Below are 13,285 nucleotides of genomic sequence, written 5' to 3'. Positions count from 1 at the left end.
CAATCTTTTTAAAATGATAGTTTTTGTGTTCAGACATGCCTTTCCTCCTTAATGAATATCCATGTTTTGACCTATGTCCTACAAACTCAGACTTTTGATATGTTCAGAAAAAGCTTGGCCTACATGTAACATCCATAACGCTTCATATTTGCGTTCTACAACATGCCAATATTTAAAGTCTGCTTTCTTGAGTATACCCCCCCCCCCCCAAGGTGTACAGTAGACGCACATATCAAACATTTAATTTATTTTATTTGCTTTGTCCAGTCTTTGAAACTTTAAGATGTGATTTTGTGTGCAAGTGTAATGTTCATACTGCTGGAATCGCCCACCTACAACAAAAGCAACCTGTCATGGACAAATGTGTGTAAAGGTGAGAAGTATGCGTGACTGATCTCTTGTGTCTATTTCCTGGTTCTTGCAGTACTACATTCGAGACGAACATGGACCACACTGACCATGACCACAGCAAAATGGCTGGCAGCATGGCTCCTCCCATGGTCACAGGCTCCCACGAGGATCATCTAGGGGGAGGTGGAGGGGGCCATATGATGGTGAGTGGGCTTGGCACTCTGAAAAAGAAATCAGTCACATACTAATTTCTCTCTGTTACAATGTGGGATGTATTTATGCTTGATCCAGCAATGCGGTACGGAGGCTAAGTACGGAGGGTGTGAAGCAATTGCGGAGGCCAATTCAAGCTCTGTACCGCATCGCCGTGCTCATCCCAAGAATGTTTACAATTCTGAGGGCTCCGTATAGCTCCTCATTGATATGATTTGTTGACGGTATGTGGGGGCGGTACACCCTGTATAAACACAAACTCACTCCCTTAACAACTTCCTCCACAACAGTTCTGCTCTACTCCACGAAACGCAAGAATTACGAATGCCCTGACTTTTGCAGAGGCCGCATCGCAGTTAATGCTATATGTTCAATGCAGACACTGTAATGACCATAAATTGGCTTTTAGGCTTAGCACCCCATCTCTGCACTTCCTACAACCTCCTCACAAAGTTGTAAATCTGATTCAGATGAATGGTTTTAATTCAACTCTAGTTCAAACGGCCTGCTTGACATTTCTCTCTGCTGTGTGAGCTGAATCAAATAAAATGTTATTGGTCACATACATATGGTTAGCAGATGTTATTGCAAGTGTAGCGAAATGACTGTGCTTCTAGTTCCTACAGTCCAGTAATATCTAACAATGCCACAACAAAAACCTAATACACACATCTAAGTAAAGAAATTGAATAATGTATACATATATGGATGAGCAATGTCAGCGCGGCATAGGCTAAGATGCAATAGATAGTATAGAATACATATGAGATGATTAATGCAAGATATACAGTTGAAGTCGGAAGTTTACATACACATAGGTTGGAGTCATTAACTCGTTTTTCAACCACTCCACAAACTTCTTGTTAACAAACTATAGTTTTGGCAATTGGATAGGACGTCTACTTTGTGCAGGACACAAGTAATTTTTCCAACAATTGTTTACAGACAGATTATTTCACTTATAATTCACTGTATCACAATTCCAGTGGGTCAGAAGTTTACATACACTAAGTTGTGACTGTGCCTTTAAACAGCTTGGAAAATTCCAGAAAATGATGTCATGGCTTTAGAAGCTTCTGATAGGCTAATTGATATAATTTGAGTGAATTGGAGGTGTACCTGTGGATGTATTTCAAGGCCTACCTTCAAACTCAGTGCCTCAGTGCTTGACATCGTGGGAAAATCAAAATAAATCAGCCAAGACCTCCGAAAAAAAATTGTAGACCTTCACAAGTCTGGTTCATCCTTGGGAGCAATTTCTAAACGCCTGAAGGTACCACGTTCATCTGTACAAACAATAGTACGCAAGTATAAACACCATGGGACCATGCAGCCGTCATACCGCTCAGGAAAGAGACGCGTTCTGTCTCCTAGAGATGAACATACTTTGGTGCGAAAAGTGCAAATCAATCCCAGAACAACAGCAAAGAACCTTGTGAAGATGCTGGAGGAAACAGGTACAAAAGTATCTATATCCACAGTAAAACGAGTCCTATATTGACATAACCTGAAAGGCCGCTCAGCAAGGAAGAAGCCACTGCTCCAAAACCGCCATAAAAAAGCCAGACTACGGTTTGCAACTGCACATGGGGACAAAGATCGTAGTTTTTGGAGAAATGTCCTCTGTCTGATGAAACAAAAATGGAACTGTTTGGCCATAATGACCACCGTTATGTTTGGAGGAAAAAGGGGGGCGCCACGAAACACAAAAAAAAACACCCCACGGGGGGGGGGGGGGGGGGCAGCATCATGTTGKGGGGGTGCTTTGCTGCAGGAGGGACTGGTGCACTTCACAAAATAGATGGCATCATGAGGTAGGAAAAGTATGTGGATATATTGAAGCAACATCTCAAGACATCAGTCAGGAAGTTAAAGCTTGGTCGCAAATGGGTCTTCCAAATGGACAATGATCCCAAGCATAATTCCAAAGTTGTGGCAAAATGGCTTAAGGACAACAAAGCCAAGGTATTGGAGTGGCCATCACAAAGCCCTGCCCTCAATCCTATAGAAAATTTGTGGGCAGAACTGAAAAAGCGTGTGTGAGCAAGGAGGCCTACAAACCTGACTCGGTTACACCAACTCTGTCAGGAGGAATGGGCCAAAATTCACCCAACTTATTGTGGGAAGGCTACCTGAAACGTTTGTCCCAAGTTGTCCATTTAAAGACAATGCTACATTCAATTAGTATTTGGTATGTAAACTTCTGACCCACTGGAAATGTGATGAATGAAATAAAAGCTGAAATAAAATAATTCTCAACTATTATTCTGACATTTCACATACTTAAAATAAAGTGGTGATCCTAACTGACATAAGACAGTGAATTTTTACTAGGATTTAAATGTCAGTAATTGTGAAACTGAGTTGAAATATATTTGGCTAAGATGTATGTAAACTTCTGACTTCAACTGTATAAACATTGTTAAAGGGGCATTTTTAAAGTGACTAGTGTTCCATTTATTAAAGTGGCCAATGAGTTCATGTCTGTATATAGGCAGCAGCCTCTCTCTGCTAGTGATGGCTGTTTAACAGTCTGATGGCCTTGAGATAGAAGCTGTTTTTCGGTCTCTGCTTTGATGCACCTGTACTGAACAGGCAGTTGCCCGGGTGGTTGTCCTTGATGATCTTTTTGGCCTTCCTGTGACATCAGGTGCTGTAGGTGTCCTGGAGGGCAGGTAGTTTCCTCTGGCAAGCCCTGCGGTTGTGGGCGGTGTAGTTGCTGTACCATACAGTGATACAGCCCGACAGGATGCTCACAATCGTGCATCTGTAAAACTGCTGTCCTGTGCATAGGTGGGTGCTCCCTCTGCTGTTTCCACGATCATCTCTGTTTTGATGATGTTGAGTGATGTTCTTTTCCTGACACCACACTCTAAGTGCCCTCCCCTCCCTGTAGGCTGTCTCGACGTTGTTGGTAATCAAGCCTACTACTGTTGTCATCTGCAAACTTGATGAGTTGAAGGTGTGCATGGCCACGCGGTCATGGTGAACAGGGAGTACAGGACGGGGCTAAGCACTCACCCTTGTGGTGCCCCAGTGTTGAGGATCAGTGAAGTGGAGATGTTCACCAACTGGGGGAGGCCCGTCAGGAAGTCCAGGACCCAATTGCACAGGGCGGGGTTGAGACCCAGGGCCTCAAGCCTAATGATGAGCTTGGAGGGTACTATGGTGTTGAATGCTGAGCTATAGTCAATGAACAGCATTCTTACATAGTTATTCCTCTTGTCCAGATGGGATAGGGCATTGTGCAGTGTGATGGCGATTACATTGTCTGTGGATCTATTGGGGCGGTAAGCAAACTGAAGTGGGTGTAGAGTGACAGGTAAGGTAGAGCTGATATGATCCTTGACTTGTCTCTCAAAGCACTTCATGGTGACTATTGACTCGTAGCACTCACTTCAGTCGTTTAGTTACCTTTGCATTCTTGGGTACAGGAACAATGGTGGCCATCTTGAAGCATGTGGGGACAGCAGACCGGGATAGGGAGAGATTGAATATGTCTGTAAACACACAAGCACATCTGCGCGTGCTCTGAGGACGCGGCTATGGATGCCGTTTGGGCCGGCAGCCTTGCGAGGGTTAACACGTTTAAATGTCTTACTCACGTCAGCCACGGAGGAGAGCCCACAGTCCTTGGTAGCTGGCCGCGTCAGTGGCACTGTTATCCTCAAAGCGGGCAAAGAACATGTTTAGGTTGTCTGGCAGCAAGACGTCAGTGTCTGCGACGTGGCTGGTTTTCCTTTTGTAGTCCGTGTTTGTAAACCCCTTGGCTCTATAGGTGTGTGTGATACAATATTTTTTGTTTTCTGTCCCTCTTCTCCAGAAAATGACCTTCTACTTTGGCTACACAAACGTGGAGCTGCTGTTTGCCAGCCTTGTCATCAACACACCTGGAGGTAAGTTAGTGTGTTCCCAGAATGTATTTTCAGACTTGAAATGTAATGCAAAAAGTATTTTATGTAATGACTATGGCCATTGATTATTCATAAAACTAAAAATAACATTGGTTAGTCAATTATTTAACACCTTTCTACCATGTCTCCTCTCTCAGAGATGGTGGCGGCCTGCTTTGGTTGTTTCCTGCTGGCTGTGCTCTACGAGGGGCTGAAGATTGGCAGGGAGTTCCTGCTGAGGAGGAACCAGGTCAACGTGCGTTACAACTCCATGCCTGTCCCCGGGGCAGACGGCACCATGGTCATGGAGACCCACAAGACTGTAGGGTGAGTTAGACGACCATGCAACAGGACTCCTGACACATAGTAGTACTGCAGTGAAGTGGTACATTTTACACCCCAATAATGAGACTTGAAGACATTGCAGTTCAAAAGGGCTATGCGCTCCATATCAACTTGCAGTAGGAAAATGTGAAGCCTCACTATGTGGTGAATGTTGTGGACATAACAGGAGTTTTTAAATGGCTTAGTTTGCCACTAACACCTGACTTGCAGAGTGCTGTCAATTAGTTTATTTGAAAACATGACTTTTTTAACAATCCTGTTTCCCCCTCTCCCCTGCAGCCAGCGGATGCTGAGTATGGCACACTTGCTGCAGACGGTGTTACACGTCATCCAGGTGGTGGTCAGCTATTTCCTCATGTTGGTCTTCATGACCTACAATGCTTATCTGTGTATCGCCGTTGCAGCCGGGGCAGGTGTCGGATACTTCTTATTCAGCTGGAAAAAGGCTGTGGTTGTTGATATCACCGAACACTGTCACTAATAGCCCCCCTGGTCTCTCTTCATCCTCCTCCCACACACACACATGCATACATTCACACATAGGTATTCTCCATTTAATCCCCATCCTCATCATCATGCATCCAGTTTTATATACATTTATCTTATTTGAACGGTTCACTTTGTCACACAAAAGTTGCTTGATGGAAAATGTGAATTATGACTGAGCTTTTACATTTGTGACATTCAAGTCTGTCCTTTTAGTAGGTCCAGAAGACTATCCTCGCCAACTAGCATGTTGGTATTCCAAATGCTGGCTTCTGTTATACCAATACCACTCCTGTCTGGCTCCACAGCTCTGTCAAGGGCCAAACATCCACTTCCCCCAGTCGTGCCATTCTTCCATTCCATTCTGTTTTTGTTATTGCGCAACAACCAGTGCAGGTTCATCCTTGTAGCACTGAGGCTCTTCTGCTCACAGGGCTATTTAAGACCCTTACAACAACCTCTCTCATTGAAGATCATTGTGAATAGGGCCCACAGTTTTTCCTGACCCCACCTGGGCTCTAGTTAAAGCCAATGTGTTCTTCTGAAGCCTAGTCATATCTGCATTCCATCTGGCAATCTGGCGGGGGGGGCCTAACAATAATCAGTGTCAAAGGTCATACTTGGGATTGTGTGGAGATGGTAGGGCAGCTTTGGCTGTATGACTGAGCCTTACTAAACCCTTTGCCTTAAAGGAGGGAAACATGACAGCCTAGGCCAACTGTAGTCTACTGACAAGTGGCAGTGCTATTTTAAAGAAGTTTGTCCAGTGGACAAGCAGTGAAGTACAGTACATTTACATGTCGTGTGATTATATACATTAGTGTAATGCAGCAGAGCGTGACAACCTTTGAACCCCTCTTCATGATACACACTGCTATGCAGTGTTCAATTTTGGTAGTTTATGAATGACAACCTCATTATTTACCAATGACACTTGGCACTCGAAGGCTTGATCTGACACACAAATGTAAATTGATTCTTGTACATCAAGAAGCCAATGTAAAATGTTCATAATATAACTTGGGAGTAACTTTTGGTGCATTCATTCAATAGGGTTAAATTAGTTAGCATGTCAACACAACATGGATACTAGTGTCCTTATTGGAGCAAGTGCTCAGATCCCAAGGACAAGCAGGGAACTATGGGAAAGTACGAGGATGGATCTAGTGCTTTCTCAGACTGGCCTAGTAACACATGATTACTGCACCTCTTGTGACCTATCGGTGCTTACGCCTCAGTTCACACTGACAGGAGGGGATATCTATGAAGTAGAACCTAAAGAGAAAGTTGTATATTTAGTTTGTTTATCTTGATTTATAATTTTTTTCATCTCTGAGAAATGACTAGTAAATGTTTATCAGTTGCCTACGGCTGTGTTTTACACAGGCAGTCTGATTCTGATCTTTTACTGATTTTATTTGGTTAAAGTACCAATTTGCGGAAATGTCTGTCTCTGTAGACAGGCAGCCCAATTCTGATATTTTTTTTGTTGCACTAAGTTAATTGGTCTTGACCAATCATATCTGGAAAAATATCGGTTGTAGAAAGATCTGATGTGATTGGTCAAAAGACCAATTTGTGGAAAAAATATCAGAATTGAGCTGCTTGTCTAAACACAGCCTTCGTGCTGTGCCTGGTTTGGGGGTCAAATTCCTAGTTGCTATAACTGGATTTAACTGCCACACATTCTCATTGCATTACAATCAAGCCAGGGACATTAATAGTTAGTGTATACTTGAACATATTATAACTTTCTGCTTTACCACATGGGATCATGTATAAAGATGATTTATTATTATAGTCTACTGTACAAATTGAGCGTTGAAGTTAATGGGCCAAAACAGCAGTGGGAATCTGACTGCCACTCCAGCGCAGCAACAGTGTGAACATTACCTGGACTGTTAAGTCCACAGACATGTTTGTATAGTATGATGTATTTACAGTGCTGTAATCATCTAGAGAAAACAAGTAATAAATGGTATCATTCAAGAACTGTATGTTTGATTCTGTTGCATTCTCATAATGCATCCTTGAAGGCCAATAAAACTACAATCATACCATTGTAAGTAATAACTGATTAGTTATGAAGTCCATTCCATCTTGCCCCAAAGATGCTACCTTCACCTTCCTGGGAGTACCAAGTCTGGATTTTTGTAATAAAGGAGGGAAACCACTACAACAGCTCCCATGAAACATATTGTACAAAGGCCACATGCTTTGCATCGCAAGTCATAACATTTCAGGTAAATGCAACAACATTACTTTAGAAGATGTGTGTTATAAGCTAAACGTGATCCTCAAACTACACATTTCTTTGTGGAAAGAATTCTGATCTCAGGCAAGCACACAAGTATTCCTGACCATGTCAATAGCATTGTTACTGTGCCAGCCACACACCAACAGTTTGAGCAGTCTCGTTAATGTGCCCATTAGGAACCTAAAACTGCAGGTTTCCAAAGAGTGAGGGCAAGGTGTTGGGTTTAGGATGGGGCTTGTAGCCTATTCTCTCGTTGATCATCTGGTCCCGTGTCTTCCCATCCCCTGTTCCAACGCTGGCCCCCACCATGTTACTAAACGTAGCCACACCAACAACATCCACTTCATCCCTCTGCTTTTTCCGAATCTGAGCGAAGGGAGGAGGGGGGCGTAGGTGGTTAGACACAAGTTCTGGTATATGTAATTTTTTAATGTGCTTTTCTGACACCCAAGGCGCGGATTTTATGCCAATCATCAAGCGTTTCTTAAAGTTACTTTAAGAAACTGGTAGCAGGCAATCCATCAACAAGGCAAAGCCTCTTTATTATGCCTTTATACCTGCAGATAGTACATTTATCCATGATGCTGTGCCTACTCACCTCAAGCTCTTTCTTGACACACTCAAACTCCTCAGTGTCATCCAACTTCAATTCCAGACGTGTGGGCTTTCTGCGCAGCATATTATATCCACCAATATTAGCTGTGAAGCAGATGTGCCCAAGGCTGCAAGTACTACTTCTACTAGATGGCTAAAAGCAGAAAGGCGACAGATCAATTATCGAGTGTAATAATATGGCTTGCATTTGCTAAATCACTTATTTAGCTATATACAATTACTAAACAATAGTTCATGTTAGGCTACCAAACAAATGAATCACACTCAAATCTCTTTGCAACAACTTGCTAACGTTACTAGCAAGCTGTCAAGCTTACATAAAAGACTAGTGACAGACCAAGCACGGCTAAAGAGGGCAAAATTGAGCGCGCCATACGTCAATAATTTGTCTCGGATCCAGTGGTACTCACAAAGAAACAGGCTAATCGTTCATATTTGGTTACATTTTGTTAATGTTTATTTGGACAGCAGTAGCTAGCTAGCCTATCCCTGTAGAATCCGCTATAAATTGACGAAGGGCTTCTGGGTAACGTAGTTTTCAGCAGTGCCCCGTGTGGGTATGTTTGACCTCCTTTCCACTAGATGTCGCTGTGAAATGTGAACAGGCAACCACTTTTGTGTTTTGATTTTGCTAGCTGGTTGCGGTTCCTGTGTAATTTCAAACCCAATACTAAAATACAGGTAAATTAATCACCTTAAATGTTGAGCGGTTTGTCTATTTGGTGACGCTTTTGGCAAACTGCTGAGTGTCGTTCGCTAGCTAGTTTATCTGACGTTAGCTAGTTAGTCAACGTGTTCTTGTGTAAAGATTAACGTTACTTTACAAACCCCTATGATTTGACAATGTGTCCTAGCCATTTGATTTACTGATTAGGGAGTTGTCCATTTTTGGTCAGCAAATTGATAGTTAGTGAACTACACACTTGTGTCATTAAATTGAGGTGGTTGGCTATCAAGTTCTCATTCCATTCATTCATATCTCTGTGGCTATTGTTTACTCCCGGACAGTATCATACATTGTCGTGAACAGTTGGACCAGACATAAAGCCAAGAGATGTCTGACGAGGATGAATCTCCGCTGGTGAAGAAGACCTGGATTTTCTACGGCAGTCTGGAGGAGAAGGAGAGGGAGAGGCTGGGACGAGAGTCCTCTGGGTCAGGCAAAAATTCTGTCAAAGCAGGCATTGAGGCTATCAACATCAACTGTTTATGGTTGGAGTCATATGTATGTGTGTCTCTTAACTCAACTTACTTTTTCTCTCTCTTCCCTCAGGTCCCTTGATCTTGAGGAACACGTGAGTGAGTGCCAGTCTGAGGTATTGGCTGACTTTGAGCGCAGAAAGCGAGCGAGATAGTCACAGTATCCAATGACGATGCAGATGTAACCGATGTGAAATATCCTTCTGCCAATTTAGCCCGAACTCCAAAATGCTTGTGACTGCCTCTTGGTGAGTCCCTCAGTCTACTTTCATTACACTGCACAGACAGGAATGGTCTTGATGGTGTTTTCGATCTTGCAACTTTTCGGTTACAAGTCCAACGCTCTAACCACTAGGTTACCTGCCGCCCCAGGTAGCCAAAGATTATAGGGTCCCCTAAGAAACACTTATCAACACGTTAGGTCCTTGTCCCTACCCTTACCCTGTCTTTAACTCCTCCCTGGCATTTTCATTTGTTGTCATGTCAAACAACACTGTGTTTAAAGTGCCCACTATTATATTCTAACTATAGAATTAGAATAATCATTCTATTTCCATGGTTCCAACAGTTCACCCATGTGTTTTGCTCTAAATCGCGAGTACAATCGCAACGTTTGGCTAAAAATAAGGCCTACATTGTTTGCCCATATTGTGCAGCCCTACATGGCAGTGTGGAAGTGATCTCAAATAAGTGCAACAAATGCAGAAATGTATGAAAATGCAGATTTCTTTGAATTGAACAGTATTTATATAATCAAAATGGAGAAAGACCAATTGAAATCACTTAGAATGTATGTGTTGCAACCGTAGGGTCACGCACTACTCATGAAGAAAATGTTGAACTTTCATTATTCAAAAACATAAAATACTGTTATACTGTCCTTTTTATTTTTATGCAGTGATATGCTATTTTGGCCATATCGCCCAGCCCTATCCTGAATGATAAATAAGTTAATCATTTGATAATGATAATAGTTCTTTTCCTGTCCTCGGGCCACAACACCTATGTGGGGGCCAACTGTTTCCATCCTCAGGCCACTCTGACTCTGGAGGACTGATGTTAACATGGCCTCCTGTGCTGCCAACGGCACCGTCACACTCTGGAGTCTGTACAGTTCTGCTCTGGTTGATATCATACTGTGTGTCTGTCTTTCTGTGTTTGTCAAATGAGGGAAACTACCTAAAGTTTGATCAAAAATGAATCAGGAGAATATGGAGAGGGGTTGAGAAAAGCAGTGTATGTTATCATAAACAGTAGCTAACTGAGCTGGTGAAATGAATGGTGGCGATTTAAAAGGCCTGTTGTGTTGTAACCATGGTAACCCCTCTCTGCAGTGATGAGCCTGTAGCTGACATCTAGGGCCACTCCTGAGTGTAGCACGAGTAGCCTGGCACCCCTGTCGACGCTTCCTGGGCACCACCTGGTGGGTGAATTTATTTGTAAACATTCTTTGTTCTATCATTTTCAGAATGTCTGATCCAGGCAATACAATAAAAACAAAACATGATCACTTGCACCAAATGTCTCAACTATAGCCATAGATTGATGTTACTCTCGTCAGACTTGTCATTCGAAAGGAATCTGAAGTGGGGCTTAATCCTCACTCACTCACTCCTGGAGGCCCAGGACGAGATCCTGCACCAGGAGGGACACAGTAAAGGAGTCCACGACCTGCACTTCCAGCCTGATGGCTCTGTGGTAGGCACTTGGTAAGATCTCACCGGATATACTATGAAGGTCTGTCAATTGTCAGTAAAAAACATACATTTTTGTGTTGTCTTTTGCTTGTCTCTGTACATCCTGTTGCAATGTATGTTGCCAGCGAATCAAGTGAATGGCTGGTCACTTTTGTAGAGTATTATCCCATCCATTATTTCTACAACAAACCTTCAGATAACTGGGATCTCAGTGTCCTCTCCAAAATGAAAACATTAGCTAGAAAAGGCTTTTATCAACCCCGTAATTGAAGAGCTGTCAGGTCACAGAGCATATCTATATTTGGCCTATAGAAGGGAATGGGGGCTTTTGGGAAAACAATGGTCTTATTCTGTGATTCAATAATCTGTTTAATGAAGGCCAGTAGATGTCCACCCAGTTATCTCAATTAGAGGCTTGGCAGAACGAAGAGCCTCTCGGTGGCTTGCTGGATTTGAATCATACAGGGATATTCCCTTCAAGTCACCTTTTAATAGCATGCTGTCTTACACACACTTCCCAACTCTCTCAGTGCACAGTGATCTCATACATATAATCAACTCAATCTACTGCCTGAGCAATTTGGAGGACTGAAGGTTTAGCAGCTTGTTATGTGATGTTATAACCTCAATTAAATTAAGGCAGATGCAACAACTGGCTCCATGTGACACACGAGCTGATGTGTTTGTGTACAGATCTATGCTATTGTTGGAAAGTGTCTTGACTGGTGCAAGTCAGTCAGCACATATTGGTTTATAGTAGAAGGAATTACAGATCACTATTCACCTCTCATCTATCAATCAATTTTATTTTATATAGCCCTTCGTACATCAGCTAATATCTCGAAGTGCTGTACAGACACCCAGCCTAAAACCCCAAACAGCTAGTAATGCAGGTGTAGAAGCACGGTAAACGCCCCATTTTTTTTTTGTTAAGATTTGAAAATTTGCCTATCGTAAATTGTTAGCAACACCATCCCGCCTTTGCGGGATGACCGGGGGATATGTCTCACTAGTTGTAACCAGAGGTTGAGGCCTCATTAACACCAGTAAATCATCAGCTGGCTAAGCCATGTTTCAGTCAGGCCAATCACATCAGATTATGATCAGTGATTAGTAGTCATTGGACTATGACTGCCTGTTGAAGTGGAGGGATTTAAACATTAAGTAACCCTATTTTGAGATGTGAGGTATCACGATCTCTTTCAATAATGGCAGGAATGGAGGAGTCTTTATCTAATAAGATTGCTAAGGCGAACACCGCATGTTTTAGTTTTGCCCAACCTAGGTTCGAGGCACAGACACAGTGCTTCCAATGGGTATGGCTGAGCTGGACACACTGGCTGTGCTATTGGCAGGACTCCACTAAGCTGCAGTTGGCTAACAGCCTGCTGCCTGGCCTGCACCCTATTTCATTGTGGGGCTAGAGGAGTTAGAGCCCTATCTATGTTTGGTAGATAAGATGAGAGCACCCCTCCAGCTAGGATGGAGTCCGTCACTCCTCAGCAGGTCAGGCTTGGTCCTGTTTGGTGAGTCCCAGAAAGAGCGGCAATTATCTACAAAGTTCTATCTTTTGGGAGGGGAGAAAACAGTTTTTCAACCAGCGATGGAGTGGCTCTGAGACTCTGCTGTAGAGCTCGTCACTCCCCTAACTGGGAGGGGGCCAGAGACAATTACTCGATGGCGACACATCTTCTCTAGCTGATTTACACGCTGAAGCTATGTTGCACTGGTACCTCTGACTGTTCATTCCTAACATCTGTGGTGCGACGTGGATAACATATCTCTATACTCTCTACACTCGCCAATTTAGCTTTAGCCAGCACCATCTTTTAGATTAGCCTTAACGTCGGTAGCCCTGCCCCCTGGTAAACAGGTGTATGATTCGCTGGGTGATTCGCTTTAAGTCTAAATACTGCGAGGTAATGGAGTCGCCACATGATAGGGTTTCAAGTTTGTCAGAGCTAATGGTGGGAGCCTTCGGCGTCTCAGGACCCCGTAACGGAGGAGTAGAGACAAGAGAAGACTCAGACTCCGACTCGCTACATAATGGGGAGAACCGGTTGAAAGTTTCTGTCGGCTGAATGAGTGACACGGTTGAGCATTCCAACAGCAATTTCCCTCCAGAAGCCATGAGAAAGTTGTCCCTGCGCGGGACTGGCGGGGGATTTATACTAACGTTACTATCTGTACTTTACTGGTGGCACAGGACCTGTTTCTTCCTTTCCTAC

At 43.3% G+C, this 13,285-nt stretch overlaps 2 protein-coding genes and 1 long non-coding RNA gene across 8 annotated transcripts in view; 2 read left to right on the top strand and 1 right to left on the bottom strand.

The window, feature by feature from the left end:
- The window catches only part of LOC111961741 (high affinity copper uptake protein 1), a 37,545-nt gene extending 30,265 nt beyond the window's left edge, over positions 1-7,280 (top strand). For both annotated transcript variants that reach the window (XM_023984243.2, XM_023984245.2), the window contains exons 2-5: positions 425-554; positions 4,388-4,460; positions 4,616-4,784; positions 5,082-7,280. In XM_023984243.2, coding sequence (XP_023840011.1) covers positions 444-554; positions 4,388-4,460; positions 4,616-4,784; positions 5,082-5,283 — 555 coding nt within the window. In that variant the 5' untranslated portion in view covers positions 425-443 and the 3' untranslated portion in view covers positions 5,284-7,280. The remainder of the gene's footprint in view (positions 1-424; positions 555-4,387; positions 4,461-4,615; positions 4,785-5,081) is intronic.
- LOC111961742 (anaphase-promoting complex subunit CDC26) lies at positions 7,061-8,673 on the bottom strand. 2 transcript variants are annotated; one of them, XM_023984246.2, is made up of 3 exons: positions 8,604-8,673; positions 8,144-8,293; positions 7,061-7,911 (listed from the first exon to the last, which is right to left on the bottom strand). In XM_023984246.2, exons 2-3 carry the CDS (start codon positions 8,222-8,224, stop codon positions 7,726-7,728), a joined length of 267 nt encoding a protein of 88 aa, XP_023840014.1. In that variant the 5' UTR covers positions 8,225-8,293; positions 8,604-8,673; the 3' UTR covers positions 7,061-7,725. The 2 variants fall into 2 exon arrangements, with proteins under 2 accessions (XP_023840014.1, XP_023840015.1); XM_023984247.2 differs by having other exon boundaries at positions 8,571-8,660.
- A 74-nt stretch (positions 8,674-8,747) lies between these two features.
- LOC111961743 (uncharacterized) overlaps positions 8,748-13,285 on the top strand; it is a 12,407-nt gene continuing 7,869 nt past the window's right edge. The window contains exons 1-5 of one of the 4 annotated variants that reach the window (XR_002877033.2): positions 8,750-8,841; positions 9,169-9,315; positions 9,434-9,608; positions 10,394-10,783; positions 10,922-11,069. This is a non-coding gene — a long non-coding RNA (uncharacterized lncRNA). Of the gene's footprint in view, positions 8,842-9,168; positions 9,316-9,433; positions 10,784-10,921; positions 11,070-13,285 lie in introns of all 4 variants that reach the window. The other 3 variants (XR_002877034.2, XR_011479497.1, XR_011479496.1) reach the window with 3 other exon arrangements.

This window comes from Salvelinus sp. IW2-2015, linkage group LG4q.1:29 (assembly GCF_002910315.2).
Source record: "Salvelinus sp. IW2-2015 linkage group LG4q.1:29, ASM291031v2, whole genome shotgun sequence".
Lineage (NCBI taxonomy): Eukaryota > Metazoa > Chordata > Actinopteri > Salmoniformes > Salmonidae > Salvelinus > Salvelinus sp. IW2-2015.
Note: the sequence above shows the minus strand (reverse complement) of the source record. Positions and strands in the feature narration are given on the sequence as shown.